Source organism: Hetaerina americana, unplaced genomic scaffold, assembly GCF_022747635.1.
Source record: "Hetaerina americana unplaced genomic scaffold, ioHetAmer1.1.p SCAF_10, whole genome shotgun sequence".
NCBI classification, from domain to species: Eukaryota; Metazoa; Arthropoda; class Insecta; order Odonata; family Calopterygidae; genus Hetaerina; species Hetaerina americana.
This window is the reverse complement of record NW_027286070.1, coordinates 75,706,597-75,734,394: the sequence shown is the minus strand read 5'-3', so window position 1 is coordinate 75,734,394 and position 27,798 is coordinate 75,706,597. Positions and strand designations below refer to the sequence as shown.

At 34.5% G+C, this 27,798-nt stretch overlaps 1 protein-coding gene across 2 annotated transcripts in view; it reads right to left on the bottom strand.

Moving 5' to 3' along the window:
- Positions 1–6,623: 6,623 nt before the first annotated feature.
- Positions 6,624–27,798, bottom strand: part of stol (voltage-dependent calcium channel subunit stolid) — a 346,602-nt gene continuing 325,427 nt past the window's right edge. The window contains exons 21-29 of one of the 2 annotated variants that reach the window (XM_071598907.1): positions 24,087–24,119; positions 22,715–22,858; positions 19,813–19,946; positions 19,364–19,512; positions 17,943–18,206; positions 17,683–17,806; positions 14,827–15,310; positions 13,112–13,412; positions 6,624–12,021 (exon numbers count right to left, since the gene is read on the bottom strand). In XM_071598907.1, coding sequence (XP_071455008.1) covers positions 11,902–12,021; positions 13,112–13,412; positions 14,827–15,310; positions 17,683–17,806; positions 17,943–18,206; positions 19,364–19,512; positions 19,813–19,946; positions 22,715–22,858; positions 24,087–24,119 — 1,753 coding nt within the window. In that variant the 3' untranslated portion in view covers positions 6,624–11,901. The remainder of the gene's footprint in view (positions 12,022–13,111; positions 13,413–14,826; positions 15,311–17,682; positions 17,807–17,942; positions 18,207–19,363; positions 19,513–19,812; positions 19,947–22,714; positions 22,859–24,086; positions 24,120–27,798) is intronic. The other variant, XM_071598908.1, reaches the window with a different exon arrangement.

The following is a 27,798-nucleotide window of genomic DNA, read 5'->3' as shown; positions in this document are numbered from 1 at the left end:
AAAACATTTCATTATTTTTTCATTTTCACATTCTTTCCTATGGCAAGTCTATTTTCTGGGTAAAACTGACATTATTTTAAGTGTATTTTTTATATTGCTACGAGTTGATTTTATTGTGTTTTCCCATTATCGTGGTGTTCAGAAACAGTATTGGTGGTGTCCAGCAGGTCCTGTGCTGGGTCTGACATGGGTGTATGGGTACGACCCGACCAAATCGAATCATTCAGTCATTTCTTGAGAGAAATCAAAAAGCAATGAACATGAAAAATGTATGACGACACCCTCAGCTGGTGCCCTGTAAGCAGTGACTGGATCGCTCGAAGATGGACAAAAATTCAAGTGTGTGCATTAAGCACTCCTTCCACTGTGCTTAGTGGCGACACCCCGGGAAAATTCAAGGTCAGTTCGCTTCTGGACCGGCCTGGTGCACTAAAGAATTAGGGTGAACGTTTTTAAATGTTGTAGACTTTTTACCCTCTTTGAACCCAAGGGATTAGTTCCGTACACGGTCCTCTTTCTTTACAGGTTCACAGCCTAAGAACTGACTTTCTTATCCTGTGACTAAAGGTGGAAGTGAACTACTTAAAAATATTGAATATTTTTGAACCTTTAATTTATTATTTATAACTTGGGGATGTATTAATATCCTAAATCAACTGGTTCTTGAGAAAACACTTCAAATTTTTATTATTTTTCGTTTGCCTTAGAAATTTCAGATTCGTTCTCTTCCCAGAAGGGGTTTTCTCCTTGTTCGAATCATTAGTGGCAATGTTAAGGTTAGCTTGGGAAGGTCTAAAATTGGGTGTAAAAGTTGGTGGTTTGATGATGAAGTCTGTTTGGTTTGCAGATGATCAAGTGCATAGTGCATGAGCAATTGTAGTATTGCTTTGACGAAGTCATTTTTAATAGTCCGTCTTCACAGCATTAGAGTAATAGTTGGTCGGTAGTTACAGCATTAGAGTAATCAATTTCTTCTGGTTCTTGTTGCATATTTTCTACATTCAAACCCTTCACTAAATGGAGAGGTCTCTTGAATTATCCATCTACTGACAACATCTGCCAGTCTTTTGAGTGGAATGCATGAATTTAATATTTGAAAGTTCTCAGTAGGGATTGATAACTATGGAAATGAATGTGGGAAGGGTTGGTGAAGTGTGAGACTCCATACAAAGACCCTGTGGTCTGGGAAGAATTGTCATTCCAAGAAACTGCGGCAGTTGTCACGACAGTAACTTTTGATGAAGTCATCCACTAATATGCACTTAAGTGCTACAATTTCAAAGAGTAAAAATCAATTCCTGTCAAGGCAAATGACTTTTACCCGTTGGAATTGTTGCAAAAAGTTTCATTGTGAATTGGAAATGGTTTTGAGCTCATAAATTTTCTCACTTAAAGTCTTCATATTCTGCATAAAATGGTGAGGTTTAAGGAACATTATAGTTATCCTAGACACCCTTAGTGCCGACCAAGATATCTTAATTCCCCAAAATTAATTCTGACAGTCAGTGGTTCCTAATGATGTAAGTGAGGTTGGACTTATCTGAGTTATTTACTCCCCTTTCCTCCAAAACCAATTATATTTTTCCCAAAACATTGCATTTTAAGTGGCATTTATTTATTTATTCAGTATAAGTCCAAAAACAGCACATTTTGGCCTTTACATCGAACTATTAACAACGATAACAATGTCACATTTACAAACACCCAAGCCCTAGATGGAGGGAAACTCACCCAGGCGGGAATCGAACCCGCGACCCTTGGAATGGCAGACGAGGACGTTACCCCGCCGCCACCGGGGCCGGCGAAGAAGTAATCATGAAAATGATTAGGCAAAAGTTTGTATGCAAAGAAATATTTGTAGAAAATGTCAAATTAATATCAACCTAAGTTGTTCAGGATGTGATGTAAAGAATTTTTCTTATTTTTCTCTGATGCCGTTATCAATATAATCGAAGTTGTGTAGAAGCTAATTCTTTGGCAGCTTTATGGTCTACAGAAAAAAATGGAAATTTCCACTATCTACAAGACTTGGTTTTTTAATTTTTTGTTAAAAATTTTACAACAAATTTTCCCCAATGTATTATTACTTTTTATATGCCCCAAGATCACAATACAAAAATACCAGGTAGGTGGCGTATGTACATGATATAAGGCACGTCAAAAAGGAGCAAAGATGCAGGCTCAATTAAGATACATAAAAGAAATGATGCTCATAGTTACATAAATGTTTGGCACAAACCCATGAACATTGGCTGTAAAATGCACATGCAATATCAAATTCAGAAAAATCATTGATCATTAACATGAATCAGACCATGACCATTGGTGGAAACTAAAAGTATGAATTTACTGGTTGGGAATATTGTTGAGATGTTCGTCAACCGAGTAAAACATATTGCGCTGTAGATATCTTTTTAATTTATGCCTGAATGCAGCAGTTCCCTTTGTATCCTTGATACTTTTGGGTAGTTTGTTATATAATCTGATGCCCATTTCATTGAGTCCTAATTTCAATGCTTTAGTTCTTATATTCCCATAATGGAAGTCATTCCTGCCTCTGGTGTAATGATGATGATAGGCAGAGTTAAGAGAATAGTTGCCAATGTTATTTTTTATATGCAGAATTAAAAACATAATGTAGATGCACGGGAGTGGTAGCAAATTTAATTCATGGGAAATAAGCCTTGATGGAGCATTGTGAGGTTTCCTGGTGATGATTCTAATAGCTTTCTTTTGCATTTTAAAGATGTTTTGAGAAACAGCAGCTGATCCCCATGATATTACACTGTAGGTAATATTTGAATAAATTTCCCCATAGTATAAACTGAGTAGTACAATTTTACTTGTAGTTTCATACAGGTGTCTTAATAAGTAGCCAGTTGAACTTAGCTTGTGTTGAAGGGCATTTTACATGCATATCCCAAGAAATATTTGCGCTCTGAGGATTATGTAGAAATTTACATTCTGTAACTTGCTCAATTGATTGGTCATTGATTTTTACCAGCTGCTCATCCGTCATGTTCTTATTGCGTGCAAAGTATACTATTTTACTTTTGTTTACATTTAAGTCTAGAAGGTTGTCTGTGCACCACTTGTTTATTGCAAGTGCGACAGACTTTGATTTTTCCGCAAGGCTGGGATATGTTTGTGTTGTTATTATTACATTAGTGTGTCATCAGTATGCAACACTGGTATTATTCCATCATAATTCTGTAAGCAGTTAGGTAGGTTGTAGATACATATCAGATAAAAGGCCCAAGGGTTCAGCCTTGTGGAACCCCTTTGTTAACTTGGTATGTTTCAGATGAATATTTTGACCCATCTACTGACAACACTACTTTCTGAGTGCGATTGTGGATGTAGGACTTCATCCAATTTAGAGGAGTTCCTATTCTATTTAGTTTAAAGATTAGTCTATTGTGATTTACTTTATCAAAAGCCTTGGACAAGTCAAAAAACATTCCAAAGGTTTAGCATCTGATGAATTAAGTATGCTGTCGATTGCCTGACAAATGGCAGTTGTGGTAGACCTTTCAGATCAAAAATCATGCTAAGAATTTGAAAGTAGGAAGCCATGATTTTCATAGAAGGACACTACTTTTGATTCTTTTAATTGGGATGGGAAAATCCCTTTCATCAAAGATTCATTAATTAAAAATAAAAGAAGTGCTTTTATTGTTTCAAAACAATGATGAACAACTTTACCAGGAATTTCATCTGGGCCAGCATTGGATTCGCTTCTGAGTGAGGAGACAATAGTTTTTAGATTGGTTTCAGAACAGGGCTTGGCAAACAAACATTCATGATGGTGCATTTGCAAAAAGCACATTGACAGGAGAAATAGTTGGGCAAGGAGCTGATACGTAGTGCTTATTGAATTTATTACCTATAAATGAATAGCTTATGGCAGTGTTATTTTAAGGGTTACAAAGGTTTGGGGGAGTGAGTTGTGGATTTTTCTTACCTCTACAATCATTAATTATTTCCCATGCAGTTTTGGACTTATTATTGGAATTAAATAACTTATTACCATTATAAGTTCTTTTCGTGGTAGAAATCAGCTTATGGTAATCTTTTTGAAATTCCTTATAGAGTAACCTTTATTCATGATTGTTAGAACCTTTACCGGAGATAGCAAGTTTCTTAAGGATAGTTGAGTAGTAATGGATCTCGTCAGTTAGCCATGGCTTACATTTTGTTCTATGAAATATTTTATGATGTGTTCCTGGAAAACACAATTCAAAATTGTGTCTGAAAATTGAATGAAAGTATTTGAAACCTTTTGTCCACTGACTTAGGGTCATAGACACTATCTCAGTTTTGGGACTGTAGAAGGAGCAGAAAATGATGCATATTTCCTTGAGTAAAACCATCTTAGGTAAGTTTTATCATTTAGGCTCTCCATTGGTTGGTTAGTATCAATACTTATTTCCACCGTACTGTGGTCTGATATACCTAGGTCACAAACAGTTGTTACTACTTTTTCTTGGTTAAGGTAGGTCACAGCGTAATCAATTAGGGTGGCGAATGTGGGAGTGACTCTGGTAGGATTATTATCAAAACAGTCCATGCCGTACGTTTTGAACAATTTCAGTAATTCGGATCTGTGAGGGGAGTCAACTAAGAGATTACAGTTGAGATCGCCGTTCAGCACGAGTATCCGGTTGTTGGCATATAAGGAGCAAAAGAGTTGTTCCAGTTTTTCAATAAATGTATGAAAATCCCAAGTTGGTGATCTATAGATGGATATGATCCCACGAGCATATCCCACTGGAGTTTCATGGAAACACACTGCCCATACAAAGATTTTTCTTCCTTCACAGGCACGTCAATTGAGTTAATATTACCTGTGAAAGTAGTTCAGTTTTTAAACAGTGAAGGCAACTGATACAGGTGTTGGATTCCAGGTGGATAGGATCTACAATTTTTTTTAATCTCTTTAAAAGGATGAAGGTCAAATGCTAGCTCGCACGTTATTGGATAATCTTCTTACTGCATCCCAAGGTGAAATTATTTGTAGATGATAGTATATGTATTTGCTTGCATGTAAAATAGAAGGATTTTTGCATGAATGTATGCCCCACTGTGGGTATAGGTTTGCATGTATGTGTTTGTTTTGAAAGTGGTTTTGTTCCCTTTTACGGATGGTGACCTAACACCCCCACCACATGCCCTTGCAGCAGCTTGCGGGGTATTATGTAGATGAAGGTATGTTGATAATTTTCCTTGGTGAATGAAGCACCTGTACACAGTATAGTGGGCTAACCAACATGAAAACAGCTGAATGTTGGTGTTGGTAAATTTCTTTTTGTGGAGTTGTTTACTTCCCAAAATTACTTTCCTCCAGTAAGACATCATTAGAAAGAATAAATGATGGATAGTTATATAAGGCTGTCATTGACCCATTCTTCTTTGCAGATGAAATCAGACAATTTCGTTAATCATTAAAATTATTAGCTTAACTATTTCCTTTAAGCTGTGAATTGCTAGTGAATATTATTATTGCAAAGCATGGGTGTAAATCATAGATTGTAATTTGCTGAGAGTACTGATAGCAAACTCATGGCAGTAATTCATTATGTCCTAAAGTAAACTGTAATTGCCCTCTAAAATTTGGATGATTGATGTGTACCAAATTTTGTAATAAGATAAAGTACAATGATCAGACGTAGCTGTTTCTATTATTTTGAATACTGCAGACCTGAAATTGTTCAACCTAATTAAGCTTATTTTTAATTTTTAACTGTTTTAAATTTGACTTATGTTGAAATGTTAAAGAATAAATGGTAAATTTCCTTAATCAAGATAATTAAAATGTAATATATTGCAATAAGCAGGACTCCAAAATGTGATACTTTATCATTTTTGTCTAGCTTCAGTAATTTTCCAAAAGTAGGGCCTCTTAATAATGATTCTATGTTTATTTGGAATATATAAGCTTGCACATAGTTATTTTGGCAATGGATAGAGATTTGGTGCTTTTTCGCCATCTAGCTTGGAGAAAATTTATATGGATAACAATAGAAAAAATTATGTGTTATGATGCATAGGATCTGATTTAGATACTGGGATTGTGTCTCAGTTTTGATTTAGTGTTTTGATTGTGTCTGGAATGGCATAATTCAGAGCTCTATAATGATGTACAATTACTAATTGTACTTTCTTAGGAGGTAGAAAGAGTTAAGTTTGGATTCTGAATTTCTAGGCTTTATTTTAAAGGCCCACGTCTTAAAAGTTCAGGCGAGTTATTCATGGCACAAAGCATGTATATTGATACACAACTTTATCCTGATACCAACAGCCCAATTTTACAGATTTTCTGCATCATTTGAATCAAAATTATCCAGAATTTTCCGTATAATTTTTCCTGATCTAGGGTAACAAATATTTCTGATTATTTATTTATCTACATATACAAATGTGCTATCAAGTCAGGGAATTAGTAACTTTTCTATGTATTTTATTACCACCAATTTCATCTTCCCTTATAGTTATTCAAGTGTTTTGATACCTACCTTGTGATCTTGCCAGTGACGGCAGCTTGTGTTTGCACACAAGAGAAAGGTCTAGGAGTGAAAGAGATAGGCACAGGTAATGTAAAAGGACATGCACTGCAGTACAAATGCATTTTGTTTATTGGGATAGACATGGGTAATAGTTACAAGAATGCACAAATGCTTGAAAAAAAATAAACATCACAATGCCCATGTCATTTTTCTTATATTTGTTTGTAATTAAGCCCATTAACACACAAATGACAAAAATCATATGAAAACAGTGGACAGCTATCTGTCAGCACTTTAGACAAAGATGTAAAGAGATGTATATATTTATATATGTTATTGAGAGTACAAAAGTAATGGGAAGTGAAATTTCAAGATGAACTTCCTTGTCAACAATGACTCATAAAATAGGAGTCTAATAGCTAAAGGGGACAAATTTCTATCTACAATGTTAGGGCATGTATATATTCTTATTTTTCATAATCTACAAACAACAGCAATCATCAACATCATAATCTGCATAAAATCTACAACCCAACATGTTATTGGGCATATGTTATGGGGTGAGTCAAGAGGTGTTGGAGGGAGAAAGTTTTATCTTAGGTAGCCGACTGCATAATGGAGTTGGCAGGTATATGTTGCAAAAGTAGAAGAGGGAAAATCTGCTGCTTATAAATTAATTAACACTCATTTTCAGCACAACCATTTCTGAACTGTTATGTTTGATTTGTTCTATTTTTGGAAGTTGCATTTATGAACAATAATTTCTACATCTCTTTTTAATGCTTGATTCCATTGATTCAATGGCACAGTTTCGTGAAGGGAGATGCTTTTCAATGTTAAATGAACATCTTATAAATATTTGAAACAAAACACCTTAAGCTAGATCCTCACCCATAGGTGTGGCAAAGCAGAACTGCTATTATTACACAAGTATAATCTTTGATTAACTTTTCATAGAACTTTTGAGTTAATGCAGACAATTAAAATGCAGTCATCAATAGCTACAGGGAAGCATATTTTTCAATCCCAACATACCTCTTGTCATATAAAACACTTTAACAATTTCAACTAGTGCCATCAACAATATTTAAGTATTCAAGATTGAGTGATAATGTACACATTTTTGCCATGAGTTGAAAACTCAAATCTTTTAGTTAACTGTAATAGAAGTGATGAGGCTTTCAATAGCAATTAGTCTTAACATTAAGCATGTTGAGTTTGAAGAGGTCACAAATTCATACGGATTCACTCCCATTCTTACAATTCATAGCCATTGAAATGGTGAACAGTATCAAGTTTCAAATATTTGCATGCTTGAACTTAATTATACTCATTACATTGAAGTCCATAACAACAATGAGCAAGTTGGCAAATTTCCATTTTTGCAATCTTTCACTCAAAGACACATACAATATGGGGATGTATAAAATTGCCACGTGCATACAGACATACAAATGCTTGCATTTACAGAAAAAAACTTCCCAAGCAGAAAACAACATTGGACACTCTCATAATATTGTAAACATTTTTATGTAAAACAATCCTCATTAAAACATTTATTAGATTTAGTCAAACTATTGTCAAGTATTCCTTCAATTTAGCATCTATAGATTTGAAATCACTCTTTGATTAATGAGAGGGAGAGACAATGGAGAGGATCCACACAACCACAAAATGAACAACGAGGAACTGAAATATGTATAAGGTTAACAACAAACATGAGACAATTCTGCATTAATGATATGTCTTTTGACTGAATCATTTTACATGAAAATAATAATGGATGAGTTGCAACACTACCAGAATGCCAGCACACATAATGACTTAATGAGCTAGCCAGTTGTAATTGAAAGATAAATCAAGATTAAAAATTTAAAAGTCATAAAAGTAGGATTTGCTTTAATACTCTCTGTAAGTTAATAACTAAAAAGGTCATGAAGTATTTATTTACGCTATGATTGGACGTGTAATATATTGAGTAGATTTAGGGGTTAATGATTAAAATTATAATTTCCTAAAAGCTTTAAATAGTTCAATGTTATAGGAGGGATATCAATGAGGTAAGATCACTATTTGTGCATGATAATGACGTATGATTATGATGATTTATTTGTCAAAACTGACCTAGGACTCATGCTCCTTGAAACTACACAGGAATGATGCCACTTTAAAAATTGAAATTAAAAATTTATCAAGCAATATTTTGCTCTAACCTTGGCATCATCATCCTCATGTAGGAGTAAAAAAATGTAAAAATAAAAGAACAGAGGGAGATATAAGAGACAGATGCTATGTTGGGGGACTTAAAGAGCACCGTGGGTTGAAGCTTTACCCCTCCCTCACACTGCAGACCCACCCAGCCCATTTTCTCTCCTCTTCTTTGACCTACTTATAAATAGTCGCCTCCATTAACCACTTCCCCATGCCCATTAAAACTTGTTTTTCTTTGGGCCAAGCATCAAAAGCTTATATGATACCAAAATAAATTATTTAATTGTAACTGCACCTCATCCCTCTGTTGCATTTTTTTAAAATCTTACTCACCCTATGATATGATAGCCCTATTGCTGCCTATTGCATGCACACTAAACTGTCTGATTTACCTCTCTTAACTTTATTTAATAATATTTTTGGTTGAATTGGAAGACTCATGTTTTGCAGTTACCCCATGAAAAGACATAGGCTCACATATAAGGCATTCCCAACCTGCTCACCAGTATATTACGTTTTTAATTTTTAAAAATCTCTCCTCCTCCTCCTCCTTCACTGAGTTGGTGCAGTTGGCTACCCTCAAGCCATCATCAATAAAAACCTGCTTTGTGCCACATTGTAAGCACAAATTGGATCATGTACACCTGGCAGTGGAAGACCAGGATCATTGGCCAAGCAATGTTTTCCATTCACTATACACTTGCACTTCACATGTCTCCTTGCTCCCAAATCAACTTTCTATCACTATTGTTCTCCAAAAATATGTTACATTGATTGGAGAATTGGAGGTGATGAAAGTAATTGGGATTAAGGAACCATGGTGGTTGACATTCACAGTCACTATGTTAGTGCACTTTAAGCTTATTCGCCCCCTTCCTATATTTAAAACCATCATTTTAGAGTGAAGCTTACTCTCAGGTATCTTTGTACTAGTACAAGCACCGCCCGATATTTTCTTGTGGCTCATATTCATTTCAACCATAAAAAATCTCATGAGACAAAAGACATTTTTTTGGCAAACATTATGCCTAATTAAAATTCAACAATTGCGGACACAATTGCCAGTTAATGCAGATTTAAGGGAGAGATAGATAGAGAGATAGATATGGGGAAATATCGCATTAAAGCTATCTCTTTGCAAGTTCTTATTTACGCAAAAATTACAAAAAATAGTAAAATAACACATGCACTCCTAAGATATCTCATTCACTCAATGCATAGGAATCACACATTTATTAAAATACCCAAACATCAAAGCCAGGATTTGAGTTGCTCCTTTAGGCCAGGGGTGAAATTTGTGAAAATAAAAAAATTTTCCCATGGTAATTTGTGCAGTTCACTTTGAAAATTGTGAGGTAGGCATTATTATCATTGATATAGGCTTCTCACAATTGTTATTTCTCAAGTATTTTGCACAATTTAACACACCTGAACCCTTAATAGATAAATTAGTGGAACCCACAAAACATCCGAGTGTCTTGAGATATGTTCTGCCAAACTGGCTGGACCTTCCTCATTTGAACTTACTTTGATACAGGAGATACATTTTACTGCATTAAAATGTAGAAAACATTAAATTTTGATGCTTATGATTATGTATTGAATCTCTTTCTTTTTCGTTCAGCCAAATGAATCACTGAAGCTTACCTCTTATTGCAGGCTACCCATCCCAGATTAATGTTTTACATCACAAAAAATCATTCTATTACATACAGGTTACAATTGATAGGTACATATATGTTTCTTCCATTCTCCTGACATGAACATCAAAACATTTAAAAAAGATTCTTATTTATTGAAGATTTTTTGCCTTTCAAAGAATATATATCCAAAGCTTTCTTCATTGCCTTCATCAAAAATTCTTGCAATGGATTAAAATAAATATTTTCAGAACTGTTTATTATGATGTTTAACAAATGAACTAAACCTGCACAATTTCACTTACTAATGGAGCAAATTTAGAGATAACCTTCCCAAGTTTCTTTTCTATGCTAACAGCAGAAATAACCCATTATCATTCTCATAAACCTTCTCTTCAGGAAAATCATTATTTTGAATGTGAGCAAAGCTACAAATCACTAAAGTGAATGATTGAAAATCATCATCATGGTTGAATATTAGAGCTGAGGATTAACTTTGAATTAAAATTCATCCCATTAAAGATCAGATCAGAAAATATTGATTATCTACAAAAAAGGAACAAGCCAATTCATTGGAGGGTGTATATATAAAAAAGAGAGAGGGAATGGTGCTGGCCAGTTGAAAAGGATTATTCCAAAATTACTCGCTGAATGTCTACGACAAAATATTTTAGGTCCCGTATACTCATCACTTGCCAACATGCTGGCTTTAAGTGAAATACCTTTACATTCATGTTATTCTATGAAAGCAACTATTACAGTGCTTTAGAACTTTCAAGCACTCAACCCCAATCTCATCTCTTGATCTGCCCACAGCCCTGAAATAATTACATGCATTCACCCTTAAATAAAATTTTTGAATGCTCACCTTTTTAACAGAGACACATTATTCAAGAAAACCCCTTATCTTTCAACTGCTCCCCTAGCATCATCTTAAGCATCCTAAAAATTCCAATTTATGATGGTAGTGCATAGTGCATGAAAAAAGTCTGATTGCACAGTCTTCAGGTGTAATATGTCCATACTTATTTGTCTTTTTTTAAAATCAATATTTAAGATAAAAATGAAATTCCTTGATGGGTTGCCATTTAACGCTTCAAAATGATGAATAACAACTGGTAGAGGGTGAAAGGGAGATTATGTCACATGTAAACACCCAAACACTCACACATGATCCCCATTCCTCAGTATGAGGAATATATCCAAAACACAACATGAAAACTATAACTGCTGTTGTGTTTTTTTCATTTTCCCAATGCTAACCTAATCTGGTGGCTTTTTCATCAAGTTTACTGATAACTTTTCCATTCTGAGGCATTCTTTCACACTAATACGTAATTACCATTCAAAAAGTTTCTGTCAAGTCCTTGTCACTTTTTTTTGCAGCCTTTGTAGGAGGTGCCAACAACACAAAATGGCACACTAAAAAGCCAGCAATGATTTGCACCATTGTAATAATACCATCAAAACACCACCTCTTATCTTTTTTTAAATAATGCTTCCATGTGTATTACACATACCCTTGCACCATACTAAAGAGTCCTTTATGAGGATATGCTCGCCAAAAAATGGATTACGGCACTCCAAATGATTAGCAGGGCTGGCAACAAAGCAACTGTTGACCTCAGGCTGCCGCTACCACCACAGAGGCGAATCTCACTTTCCTGGAATGAATACAAATATGAAAAAAAAACCCATCAATGCAGCCATTTGAAATTTGAACTTTTTTCACACTTAATATTTTTTTAATGTGCACAACCAAATCAAAAGAAAAAATTTTATTTTTCCCAATAAAATTAATTTGTGTACTAAGGCCACTTTATATTATATTGGCTAATAATACTTTATGCCAATAGAAATTTTAAAAGTACTCAATGGAGGCAATAAAAATGGAATACATTGAATAAATTGTTAAGAGAAAACGTTGGTTTATCAATGTATATGTAGTAGATGAGAAGAGCTGGAGGCAGGAATGAAAATAAAAAATGGGAAATTCTTCTAATTGTTTTGAGTATGATCTGTAATTAGCAAGTCATTCTAAGGATTAGAATCATTGCTGAGTACATTAAAAAATCAATGTGATAAGCATGAGATGAAAATCAATGTAGGTAAATAAATGAAAAGTACTGAGGTTCTCAAGAATAGGAAGACTCAATGAAACAATAAAGTTGGAGGACAACTAGAGCAATAGAAGAGTTAATCTATCCAGAAAAAGTTTTTGACAAAGATATTAAAAGGAGGAATATAAGAGCAAGAATATCATGAGGCAAAGAAGCATTTGTAAAGAGGAGGAAGCTGATGGTAATGACCTTTCTGTAAGGATGCAAAGAAAATTTACAGAAAAGTTTGATATAACCTTGTATGGTTTTGAAACTTGGCAATTGAAGCAAGAAAAGGCATTGGTTTTAGGCTTTTAAGCTGAGAGTGTAGAAAAGAATCAACAAAGAAAGCCCTGGAAAGGACTGAAGATGACTTTTATGCTTTTCTAAGTAAGCATATAATTAAAGTGGCTTCCTGTTGACTTCCTCAATAGTGGCTTGTAATATGCCAACACCAGTTACAAAGAGGATTATCTATTTCTTCAAGGTGCCTTTGTGAAGTAAAATCAATGATGTAAATTGTTTTTAATTCAATTCGTTCATTTGTTTGGTATGGCAGAAAAACCGAATAAAACAGATATTAGGGTTCAAAGAAGCCTGTTCTCTTTCATGTCAGAATTGGGAGTTCAGAGGAAGCATGACAAATACAACTCACCTCTGGGTGATAATTCATACACTTAGGTGGCCTTCTCCTGTAGAGGGCGTCCTTAGGCCTTGGGCAGTGGCTACCACCTGAGCCTCCATTGGCCGGACTGGACGCAGGTGGTGTGGAGGGAGATGAGGATGGTGATAGCACTTCATTTCCACTTGCACTAGTGGCACCACTGACACTTGCTCCAGCACCTGGCACCACTTCACGAGGAACTATGCTGAGGAGCTTACTTCCACATGGACAGAGGGTGTCCACAACAAGTAGGATTAAATTGCTGTGAGGGATCTTCTGGACACTGAAAGGCCTGCATTTGAAATGTTGGGAGTATTAGTAAGGGACATGTTTCTATTCATTCAACTTTAAAACACTAAATTAAAACATGGTAGACATAAAAACGGTGCATTAAAACACAACAGTAGATATGATAGAGGTGGTAGTCAAAAAAGAATTGTGATCGCTTTATTTAAACTGTAAACCATTTATTGTAAAGTAAAATTCTGCTATCATCTGGTCTCTGGGCCACTCAGTTAATCAAAGAAAAAATATTTCACCTTAGCTCTAATTTTTTGAATGGTGAGGGATTTGAGTTGAGAAACTTATATCTTAGAGGCTCTATATCCAGACAAATAAATTATTGGTGACTTTATTTGACACAGGACAGTTTTTTGGAGATTTAAGACAAAGCATTTATTGCAAAATAGTAATCAACTCAACTGGATCATGAAAATAGGCCATAAACCACTAGATCAGGATTGAGTAGTTATTTATTAGTCATACAATACCATTTATGCATCAAATACTAGTTAATTTTAACCAGTATGGTTCAAAATGGAAAATTTGGTCCACAACTAATGACCATCAGTAAAATAATTTTAAAATAAAAGAATGTATCAACAGCGAGTAGAATAGCTGGCAGTGTTTGGTTATTTTCATATTTATGAATGTATGAATACTTGAACCCCTTTTTTATGAATTGCCTTACATAGTTCATTACTATACCAATTGGGTTTCTTCACAAATACTAAGATTTTCTTATTATGCAATTTCAGGAGGTGTTAAAAATGGTTATAATATCTCACATAATAATTTGTATCATTGATGAAGATATATGAGAGAGAAAACATTGGTACTGAGGGACTTGATTCAAATTAAGAAAACTCTTGTTTAAAACTTGAAAACAAAATGTGTGTTTGAACTTAAATGATTATATTTTATTAAATCCCTCCTTAAAATTAAATTAAACCATAAAAGCATACCTTTTGGGAGCACTGGTTTGAAATATGAAGGGAATATCAATATGAAAACAATAATTCGTGAGAATAGTAATGTAGATCATGATGAAACTGAGTAAATGATTCCTGAAAAAAGCTATGCAAGAATAATTTGTTATGCATATATTATCAAAAAAGAACATAATTGAAATTTGAAGAATACCAATTTTACTGGCTATTTTGCCCTTGTAATTACATAAAATGACTTTTATGCATATTTAGCATAAGCATTAGGAAAAATCACACGAAATAAAATAATAATACATATTCTTATATATTTCTTAAGTATTCCCTCCCATTCAATTGCACCACTTTTTTATACAACGCTATCTAAGCCATGCTCTCTGATTCAATGTAATCATCTTTCAAATGACGTGATGATTCTTCTAGGACTGAGCAAATGAATGAGAGTGAGAGAGAAAGTGAGAGTTGAAGTTATTCAGTCACCTTTCACATCCAGTCACGTGGCAATTGGTTAATTTGCCCTTGAGGGGATTGAATAATCCACTCGTGTTGAGCCTCTCAGGCTGCAGTATGTAAAGGTCAGTCCTCTTGTTGCAAGGCCTTGCGTCACTGGTCGGTCCGGCATCGTAAGTTTGCGTCAGGTGAGGCCATTTTCGAGGGTAATGCTGACTGCCCCAACCTCCGCTGGAGGAGCCACCACCCCACCCTCCACCCTCCCTCCAGGGGGTGCTGCGGTTGGTGGTGGGGGGGGTTGGAGTTGGAGGCGGTGGAGGGGGTGGAGGCAGGGCAGCAGGTGGAGGGGGCGGTGGAAGGGCTGAACTCCCACCCCCAGTCCCATTGCTGTCTCCCTCGTCATCCTCCCCCCCAGTCCCATTGCTGTCTCCCTCATCATCTTCCTCCTCCTCCTCCTCCTCTGCCTCACCCTCCTCGTCCTCTTCATTGTAGTCATAGTCCTCCTCCGCCAAGTCTATCAAAGGAAAGAAACACCAAGATAATACCATCCGGGCAGCAAGTCAATTCACAAGTTCTGGTGAATGAATAAAAAACAGTTTTCGGGCACACCACACCTATGCGCATAATTTCTGACCTTTTTCTCTTTGGAAGAAGAGAAGAGATGTTGGAAATTATTAACATTGATGTATCTTAAAGCATCCCAAAAATTCTCCTTTGTTTTTTCTTTCATCAATGGACCACAAAAGCTTTACATGGTTCAGTCCTTGTGTCTTGCTCATACAAATCTCTGTAATAATGCGCACTGTTTTAGCTTTTCTTACATTTGCATCACACAAAACATGTGATTTAGGATTTCCCCTGCATTTTAAAATACTTTTACAAGACTGGTTAACTGGTATATGTCTTTGAGAAATGGACCCCAGGTTTCATTTTCACAATATCGACTGGAGAATTAATATTGGTAATCACATCTGGTATGCCAACTTTTCAAGTTTTAGTAATGGCCACTTTTTATTTCTCAGTACACTCACAAGGGATCTTCAATAGTTCCCAAGAAACACTGTATTTCTTTTTTTTCCTTCTTCAATTTTACACTGGTACACACATTATTATTATTATTAAAAAATACACATGTGCTGATAGACATTGTCAGGTGGCACACAAGTCCCAAATAATTGCAAAAGATAATACATAAAACCAGACTTCAAAACACAAATCTCTTTAACAAAACAAGTGAATCCCCATCCCATTTACAACCATTAATCAGCAAGAAAAAAAAGATAAATTAAAAAAAAATTAAGCTATTACATATAATACCATACACCACACATCAATCAAATTATTACATATATTCCTTACATATATTCTTAAAAGTATACACTCTGTTAGGAAAGGGCTCGAATATTTTTGCAGGTAAGGTGTTCCACTCAACAATTGTTCTATTTAGAAAAGAAAATTTTTTTTTATTTGTTCTCTGTGCCCGGCATTTTATCTTAAATTTGTGATCATTTCTGCCTATAAAATTTGGGTTCCCCGCCTCTTTCCTAAGATCTGCCCAAGCTTTCTCCCCCTTCAAAATTTGGATCATTCCACAAAGTCTGCTTACTTTTCTTCTAGATTCTAGAGGTTCCCAGCCCAGCGTTTCTCTACCTGATTTTGAGAGGAAAAGGAATATTTATTTTTCTGACTGGGATGATGCTAATTCAACTGTAATTTAATTTCATTTCTCTTTTCATTCTTTCCAATATAATGACAGATTAATGATCAATTTTGTAAATATGCACTCAAGTCTGGGGAAAGCTGCCATTACGGGATTATGCACACAAATATGCTATTGTATATTAATTATGACAAATTCCTTCATTTGATAAAATGCAATGAGCAGAGAACAATAATGCCCTTGATATGAGATCTCTGGCATACATCAGATTGTGATCAACATCAGCAGTTTTTCTGAGGCATTTTGAGACCTCTTAAATATATCTTAAGCAATGCCTATGAGTTTATGGCACAATGCCCTGACCATAAGGAGCTCACTGCATACCCATTTACCTAATGCTAGATTAGCCAAGAATATATTACTGTATAAAGGAACATCATTGCCTTCCTGATAGCAAAGAGAAGAGCTATATCCTTTTAAGTATTTTAAGCAAATTCCTTTTACTTATATATTTTTTTAAATAATCATGCAGAAGAAGCTGTTGATAAATATATATTCATATTTTTCCCAATGAAGAGCTCAACTAAGTCAAAATTATGGAGTGGAGCAACCTCCATGGAAAATACCAATCCTAGTTTTGGATGCTATAAAAGGTGTACTTTTTTCTATAAAATTTCACTTCATTGCATTAATGCTCTTCTTCCAAAGATGGAAAAATTATTCTTATTAGCTTATAACTATGCTATAAGGTCATTTTTAAATGTCTTGCAATGCTATGCTCATTTTCAAATGTTTTTCTCATGGAGAAATAGAAGAAACAATAAAGGAAATTAGCATGTGCAGACCTATTGGTTATCCTAGATTACAAGGTCTCTTGGTTTGGGAGTTCAAGTGTTAACCAACAGATACATGGGTTGTTACACAAATGTGCAGTCATGAAACTATAATTTTTAGTGTAACACAGTTGAAATGCTATGTTCAATTGCACATCTCTAGCCATATTATGTGCCATTTGCAAGCAAAAAAAAAAAGATTTTACCTAGAAAATAAGATCTAAAACAATACAAATTTTACAACCAAGAAAAATACTGTTTGTGTGAAGCTTTTAAAAGAAGAGCAAATATCATAAAAATGTCTCCTTGCATTCCAACGAGAATATTCATTTTAAGGTGCCAACTATGTTTTTCGGCTCATCTTGAAACAAGTGAAAAAAATCTAGATCTTACCACTGATATCATCACCAGTTGGTTGTGCTTCAGTCCTATGAGGATTCCAAATTTGTGGTAGACCTGTATAAAATGCAAGCCATGACAACCGAGAAAGGGCCCAGCCTACTGCTCCATGCAATGACTGGAAAGAATCACACCAAGGTTTTCATGACATTCATGGATGGCTATTGTAAGAATCAGCATGACAGGAATTTTAAGTCAAAACACTGTTAGTGAATACTTGAACTAAACTAAAAATACAAACAAAAAATACTTACAAAACCAAGAGGTTCAAGGCGACATGAAGAATCACTAAAAGGTGAGTGGTCATCTGTACAAGCTCCTTGGTGGTCCCAAACACTAACTTTGCGATATATTCTATCCTGAACTAGAGAGTCCATGATAGTCCCATCAATTTCACCAAAGAACTTTCCTGTATGTGATGTTTCTTCAGAGATAATAACAAACCCATTACTGTCCAGCACATAGCAGTCTAACTCTTCTGAAGCACATGTTTTACGGCAGCCCAGAGGACCCAAGCACTAAAGAAAATGAAATACTGTTAGAGTCATGATTTACACTGTTTTTCATAGAGGTGAAATGCATATAATGTTAAAAAAAAGTAAAAATGATTATTCATTAAAAAAAACCTATACCCAATTCATAATTGAAGAACTTTTTAATTTCCTGACTCATCGTCTTAGATGTTTCTTTCCTTGGTAGGACATTTTTATGAATTCAGCCTTGCTAAATTTACTTTCTCATAAGTTTTCATTAGATACTATCAAGTGGACAGAATAAATAATTGACTAGTTGCTGAGTTCTAATTGTCAAGGTCCCTTTGCCTTATGTAAACAATAATTTCCAGAAGGATTATTACTCTCTTTTTGACTGTGTAAGTAAGTATAGGAGAATAAAATGGCAAGGCTGCTTGACACTGGATTTCTCTCCACCAGTCAGATATGTACATCAAAAATAAAACTTGATAATTCTTACAAGCAGTGCTAAAGAAGTGTGTCATAATATAATATGTCAAACCTTATATTTGAATAATTGAAATTCACAATTTTCTACAATTTACAAAATTTTCATTACGTCCCATGTAATATCCTATTTTTCCAACTTGTGGAGCTGAAGGTTCATTATTATCTATGCTCTATTTTTGTCTCAATGACCCTTCATGAAAATAGGGAATGATATATGCCAAAGAATAAGTGTGTCTTTGAAAAACATTCATCCAAATCAGGCCTGTAAACCCTAGTAGTATTCATTCTCTGATTAAGATGATAAAATAAGCATCGAAAATCATACTAGATGCAAATTTCTAGTCTACAGCATTGCAGAAATTGTTCACCCCAAAATTATTATAGAAATTTCTTATATTTTTCTGTCTCAAAGGTTAGATGACTGATTAGCTTAATGTTTCAATTGTAAATAATATGAATCACACACTATTAAAACACAAGTTAATCAGCTAATCAGATCAGGCTTAGGATGATTGATAGTTTTCCGTATTGTCTCTATGACTAAATGGATTTTATAGCATATTACCCTTAAATTCTTCCATTCTTATATTGAACTTGTACCCATGAAATTACTATATGGCCTCCTATAAACAGCATCATCTCTCCTATAATATTACTATTTATAATCAGATGACATTAATTAAATACTGACATATAGTTAACTATCAACTTACTGTGGATGTAATGTTGAGAAACTGGGAGGCAAGAGCTGAATGTTTAAACTGAAGGCCTACAACTGCTGCTGGAGCACGGTACCCTTTATGGTCCACAAAAACAGCATGTGTTGCAGTCACCAATGTCTTATGAAGGTAATTTGGGTCTCCTATATTTGAAACATTCATTAGTTGAATACTAAATTAGGTAATTATTTTTAAGAAACAAAAAACATTGTTAAGAGTTCAAATTTAAGATGAACTGGTCAAAAAGCTATTTGCGGTTTGTTTACACCATTGAAATTTTGGTTGAGGATTGGAAAAGTTTAATACTCAACATTATTCTGAAATATTACTTGCAATCATCTTTGCTGATTACTCCTCTATGATTTCAAAGTGAAAAAATGTGTTGTCAAACCATTACAAAGTATAATATAAAGTTGAAATAATTTTTTTAAATATATAATTACCTGACATTATTGCATCACCTGCTTCAAAATCAACAGTAAAAACAAAACTGTCTGGTTCAACTTCATACTGTTCCACTGCACGCTTGTACCATACTTCATCAATTGCTCGCCTGTTACTCTCTCCAAAGAAATTCCTGCAATTGAGTTAATACAATGATATGAGAAAACAATAATTTGTATTTAGTGCATAAATTGCATCTTTCAGGGAAGTCTTCTCAATGTAAAGCCATACCCAAGACTATAAACGGAGGTTCCATAACAATGGCCTATTTTCTGCTTTGGCAAAAATTGGTTTTAATCTACAAATATTCTCGATTTTAATATCCTATAAATGGTTTACTATGGCAACTTTCAGGCATATATCAGCTACAGAATTATTTGCTGGGGAGTATCACCTGGATTCTGTAGAGTTTTTATAATGCAAAAAAGATGTATTAAGTATATAAACAAAATACCTCCATGGCAAATTTGCAAATCTGATTTTAAAGAATTCAAAATTATAACTTCACCTTGTCTGTATATTTATTACTTATGCATGTATTTTAAGGATAATATGAAACAACTAATTGCCAATTCTCAAGTATGTGGGCATAATACTCAACTGAGTGTTGATATACATTCACCCTGCCACACTTCTGCCATGCATTATAAGTCCCTTTCATGTGGCCATCAGAATTCACAATCATCTATCCCTAGGCATAAAACCTGCTCCTTCTAGGGGTACATTTAAGAAATAACTAAGCATTTTCTGATAGACAAATGCTATTATAGTGTGGATGAGTTTCTGGAGTCTTCAGGATACTGAAACAGCTGACTGTTTGTTCTCTGACTTGTCCTATAATTTACTTTGTGAAGTTCTGGGAACAATATATATTATCATTGAAACCTTTGCATTAGGGGGATGAACATTGATTTTCTCTTCAAAATAAGTTGTGCTACAAAATATGTAATAGTCATAACAGAAAATCGTTTTTGTGTGTGTGGCATGGGCATAGCAGTGAGCACAACACAATTAGCTAAACTCTCCACATGTAATTCCATGCTCATGCCTTGAGGTTTAGTCTCCAGGAGTATATATGCGATGAGTATTACTTCCCAGCCAATAAGCTTGACATAAGCTTAATCAGTGGCATCAAATGTGAAGGGAAGCAGGTTCTTCAAATACATCTGTGCATTCATTCTTGAATAGCTGTCTTCCTTGCCATCGTATCCAAATGTAAGACTAGCTCCTACACTTATTTTCAGATATCTACTAGCACATATAAAAGGATTTCTGAGTGCCAAATCTAAGGAGCCACTATATTTGAAAGGAGGATCACCCACAGATTTCATCTGATTGTTGAAGTATCATGAAGCATTGATTATGATCTGAAATATAACTGGAAGTGTGAATGCCTAAAAAAGTGCATTCTCTCCACCAACTCACACAGTCTTAAAGCCATCAGAAGGTATTTCTGTGGATAGTTAGAATTCTGCTCGCATATAAAAAGCATCGAAGGGAGGGGGGTGGCAAGTTTGGTACTCCTTCTCTAGGCTCCAAAAGATGCTAATTGTTGGCGGGCCCCAGTGCTGGCAGGGTATAATCTTTGCATCAACCCAGAGATCCCAGGTATGATTCCTGCCTATGTGGGTTTTTCTCCTCCTAGGGCTTGGGTGTGTGTAATTGTTTTTGTTATATAGTTCTGTAAAGTCCAATTTAAAGGCCAAAGTACTGTTTTCAGAGTAATGTAAAATGAATAAATACATTAGCTGATAAGTATTTACTGTTTGTTGGTGTAGGCGCCAGTATAAGTTGAAATGTCTTGTTGCTCTGAATTCTTTTTGATTGACTTTTGGAAGTGTCATCTGCATTTTATTAAATTTTGGCAAAGAGAGATGTCAAAAATTTGACAGTTATAAGTGGAATGGGCAATTTCCTTTTCCAGCATGTGGGCAGAAACAGGGGCATTGTGTCAAAAGACACATGCGATCACAACCTAAATTACTTACCGTCACACTCTCATGGAAGATTCATTTACATCTCACAATTTCACTCAATTGATACTAAATTATGTACGAATGCCTATTGAGGTTCTTTACATGTATGCTCAATGCTCAATGGCTGTGCATATTTATTTTATATATTTTTTTAGTTTCCATTAGCTGTGGAATATTATAGCACAGTCTATCTTGACTCCTTTCAGTTAGGCCTCCCTAAATGCGTGAGGTCAGAGAGAGTGCTGTCTAAACCATTTTCAATTATTATATCTTTCTGTGGCTGCACCCCATTGATTATGGTATCATTAAAATAGAACTCTTTCAAAAAACTAGGAGATGTGCTTGCGTAATATTTTTAACAATATAAAATATGCACTGATATTTAGTCAGATGAATTAGCAGGTTAACATGTAAAGAAAAAATTATGCAAAAGTGTGCAATGTTGAACTCAGAAATTATTCCATTTTATGTAATTGAAAATATGTTTTCAATTTAAACAGAGAAATGGGCATAGCTTAAATCATTCTCATTTGGAAAAATCCAACTTGGAAGAAGTATATTTGCTAGTTTTGCTTAAAGTGTGCTGTTTTGATGTGGTACATTGGTGATGAGGGTCATGAAAGTCAAACAAATGAAAAAATGTGTTGCACCTTTTAACATATTAACAAAACAATATTTCACCACACCATGGTGGTCACATGTTATTGAACTACAGAATTTAACATCCTATGGACATTCCTCATTCTCATATACAATCCTCACACTGAGACAGACACTCATTAATATAATGACACCTGAATATGAAATCTCGATGTATCACAGAAGCAAGAAGGAATTCATTGGTTAGACTTTCAACCAGTTACTTCCTCACAAAATAATACATTTTTTACTTGCATTTACTTACAATAATACATTTTTTACTTACGATGAACTATCAGGAGGCTCCTCTATGCTTGAAGTGGGTGTTCCACCCCTAGCTGAATTAGTTCCTTTGTGATCCACCCATCTCAAAAGGCCACTTCGTGTTGCAATGAAAGACCTCATTACACCAAACATCTGGTAGCCTTGTCTGCAATGATAAAGTTTTGGTGTGGGTTGGAGCAATGGGCGATTTAAGGTTAATAAGGTGGAGAGGCCAATTTTGGGTAAATTTCCGGTTCATGGGTAATACAAGGATTAAGAGGTAAGGAGCCGAGGAATGGAAGTGAAATTAGATATTAATTTCACCTTCATTTTTACAATCCTTGATTTGTTTCTCAAGGAGTTATGAAAATCAGTGAGAGATTTTGGATACATTTAATTTTTCAAAAGTTAAATATTGAAATGCCATTTTCTAAAAAGGAAAATAAACCAATGATTTAAGATCAAATACAATTAAATACAAAATTTACATGTTTTCATGCCCATCAGCACTAGTGTGCACAATTCACTCCAGCGGCATTTCCCACAATTTCAATGATTTGTAAGCTTGAGGCTTATTATTTATAGAGTTGACCTTTTCATGAAGGGTTCAGGTAATTCCCAGGAAAAAGAATTTGCCAGGAACAATGACAATAAACTAGAGGAAATTTATCTTATTCCAAACTGACAGCTGTAAAGCAAATAGAAAAATTGGTTATATGAGTATAATGTATATAATTAAAATATCCACATTCATTTAGTTAGCATGTAAAAAAATATGAATTATGAAAAAAGTAATTTCCTTGTGTTCTAAATGTAGAAAATAAAAAATAATATTAATATGCCTATTATGCTTGCAATGGAGAAAAAGGCAGAAATATTAGCATTCAGCCGAACGCTCAGCTCACAAACTGGAATGACCTTTGAGAAATAAAAAAGAACTACAATCAATTGATCATGAAAAGGCCAACACAATTGTGAAAACAACATTTATTATTAACTTTCATATAAATGATAGAAATTTCACTGGACGAAATATTTTATGAATTACATATTTATTTTCAATAAGCAATTTTTCAAATAGAATTAATATCATGAATACTGGAAAATTTTCATTGTGAATAGCAGAATCTATAACAATTTCATTTCAATTTAAACACAGTTACAAAATCCAAGAAGTGATCAAATTACACTGAAATACAATATATAAACACTTCAGCATGTGGTCAACAGACCAAAACTGTGGATCAGTATAAAAAGCACCATAAGCCCATGTGATGTGGAACTTAAACTTGGCAAATAAATATTAAAAAATGTGCTTGTTCTGCTAAAACATACACTGTGAATGATAATGGACAGTGACACACAAAAAACAAAATGCAATCTGTGTACTTTACCTGTGCAACAGAGCCATCAGCGTGGCTATTGGGCTTATTGCATAAAACAGGAGTCACAGTTAGTGAAAGTCAATTAATGTGCATATGTGATATAAGTATCAATAATAAAATATAAAGAGTGCAAAATTATTCTAGAAATAAATACTAGTCTCCATGAAAGTTTTACTCAGCTAAAGGTTCCTATTATCATACTTATTCTAAAAAAAATTCTTTCATAATCAATAAATTTGTTAAACAAGATCAGCCATCTTTATAATTAACAAAGTTAATCAATGAATTTAAGAACTGTTCTGTTTATGTTCGTGATGATTTCTATGCAGCAACAAAAACACATTCTGAGCAATTCATCGTTATTTAAGTGGCCTCCAGCTAATTACAGACTTAGGTGTTAATGTGAGCAGCTGAAAGTTAGCGGGTATATTTTGTTTGATTTAACCTAGACTTTCAACACGTTTCCTATCAGATAGATTGAAATTGGGTGCATTGACTGAAATATTTCATATGTTACAACAGAGAGTATTTTGAATGGAGTGGAAATATGGTTGTTGAAATAAGACAATGCACACAGATTGGAGGCTTTTGAAATGTGGTCATCAATAAGGATGGATAGGGTGAAACTGACTGAAAGGAAAACAAACAATAAATTTCTAGCCCATGCTATGTTAGAGAGTGGTGTGGGAGGAGAGTGGATTAATAGGAGGAATCCAGGGAAGACAAGAGAGAAAGACTCAGAGCACAATGGTTGGCAATGGGATGTTGAAAAATGTGATAGAGGGGGGAACATTAGGCATACAAGGAACGGCTAGGAGTAGAATGGGCACATTGGATTAAATGATGGGAGGAAAATAAATGTATAGATGGAGAATGGCTGATGTAGTGTCAGATGTCAGGTTGTGTTTTCTTGGGAGATGTAGGGAAATATATTGTTGTACCGCTGTATAGTCTGTGTCAAGCCAAAACTTACTTTAACCAGTAGTATACCAATAGTAATAATAAAATGATATGTTAAGTAAAATATTTCCGACCTGAGGAAGAGCATAGAATAATTCTCATCAAAATTATTTCTCATGGCACCTGCAGGACTTAATGCGATCCCACTTTGTAATTATGCCTAATGTAGCATTGCCTGTACCCTAGTCAAACATCATTTGGAGCACAAAATCAGTAATTGTGAAAAAGTGAGAAAAGTTTCATTCATTGCATGAAAAGATTCACTACGGCCAATCAGATTAAAGTTGTCAAACCAGGTGAAAATTATCTAAATAATGCTTCCCCTTATTGCTGGGAATCATGAGAAAACAAAAATTTTCACCTTAGATCAAAATTGAAAACGTTCATTGGGTTCAAACCTGAACTTAATTACAGCAAAATTAAAATTTAGTAATTGGATGGTAAATATGAGATTAGAAAACTAAATGAAAGAGGTAGATTTAAAGACTTCTCCTTTCACATGAATAAGAGGCGACAGCAATAACTTAACAGCAATAACTAACCAGCACTGCCAATGTCAACTGGTAGAGCCTGTATTTAAAAATTAAACTGAAATTTTGAACTTTCGCGCATTCATATATTTCTTAAGCTTTTGAAATTATGGGTCACTATTTTACATTGAGGGAACATTATTCCAATTATGAGAAGAGTTCCTCAATAGATGAAAACCCCAGTGGACTATTTCAGTCTTGGCCACAATGTAAATACACAACCGCAGAATAATGACAAAAAGCACCTGTGACTTTCTAAAAACTTTACCACAAGTGCTGCTGTCTTCCAGAGACTAAGGAATGGGGCTAATGGATGGATTTCCCCAAGTTCATCCATCTTCCTAACTTAAATTAATGTTGTGTTTTTCCATGAATTAATATACATGATTAGGGGGCTTCCCCTTTCACATGATAAGGCCAAATGGATAAAAATTGTCATAACTAAATGAGAAGCACCTAAGCAATACTTCTAATTATTGCTGGAATCATGAGAAAACAGAAATTTTAACTGTGTATTGTGCTCAACTAATAATGTTAAGAAATGAAATTCTCTGTTTTTATCATCAGTTTAGTGTTTTCTAGAAGTTACCTGTGGTTTGACATTGTTGGGAGAACTTTTTCACTTGGTTTATGTAACAGACTGGAGAGTGCACTGTTTTGAGTTCATGAAAAACTAGGGGAGATGGTGAACTAAAAGATTTTTTTCCCGAGTTGACTTTCCATAAATTTTTACTTGTAATGCTAACAGTTATCAAAATCTATACAAAAATGTGAGTGCAATGTGACTTAGCAATGCACGATAAATAATAAATTTTAGCCAATTTTGTTTCAGCTTTCAACTGGGCACATTTATATCAAATTGCATTCAGAAAACTCAAGTATTTTCATATCCATATAAATATAGCTCTGATTGAGTGCTCTAATTGGAATACATGTGTCTTCAAATGGTGGGAGGAGGGAGAAGAGGTGTAGAGAGAGGAAGATGTAGAGGTAATTGTGGGCAAACATGATTCAATATTTCTGAGGAACACTAAGGCATTGAGGCAAGGGGATAATGTTAGGACTCTTGAGAAAATGTCTGGTGTCAGACAAATAATTTGAAAAGTAGTTTTGAGGTTAATCTGTCATTAAATTTAATTGAAAATATATCTCAAAGCCCAAGCGTCAATAACAATGCTTGAATTTGAAGGTTTTCTCAATTATACCTCCAAGATGACCCAGTCAATATTTTCTAAATGCACCATATTATTTGGGCAGGCTCAGAAGTAGTTATCACTGGAAGACCTTAACAACATAATATGAACAGTTCTTTGCTAACTTAATGACATTGTAATTATATATACCTACATGGAACATAATGGAATGTGCAAAGGACATGATGCAAATGGAATTTTCCAGCTGGAACAGTGGAAGAACATAAATGTAATACTTTAAGTACATTCAAATTTTTAGAAATAAAACTTAATGTTGAGCATATTTTTCTCAATAAAACTAAGATGCATTAAATGCCTTATTGAATACTTGACTTACCTTAACATCCACTAGCTGCAAGGAATATTATAATGTAAAAGTAGAAATATATGTAATATGATGAATTGCTTCCAGCATAATCTTGCGGAAATGTTCCACATCAAATTAAAATGATGACTTTTTGATTTTTCCACGGTTAATTTTTAACAGCCTCTCACCCAATGTTTCAACAAGCCACTGTCATTCTCAAAGCACTTAATACAGGCTAAGTTCATCTATGTATACCCTGTAACCCAATTGGCTAGAGCTAGAGAGGAAGGAGAGCAATAGTGAATGCATATAAGGAGAGCAACTAGGGTTAGGGGAACTGGAAAAGACTCACTTGGGAAAGAAACTACTGAAATTGGAGAGATTCACAGCAGCAATTTTCTAGAATGGAAAATAATAGCGAATATATTTGAAAAATGTGATAACTTAACACCATGCCAAAGGTGTATTAGGTATCTAAAGTTTCTCTGATAATTAATTCATATCTTGCCATTGTGTTAAGTCACAATTAAAGTCACCCTTATAATTACCCTCAAACAGATGCATAGCTAAAACAGAATACAAAGATGATATGGAAATCTGTAATAGCTAGCTTAGATAACATGTCATCTGTAAAATCACATGATTTTTATGTGAATTATCCATTTTTTCCCCCAACCTAAATATTGTGGCTATAAACTATGATTTCAACCCCTGCCTTTCCTTCCTGGATG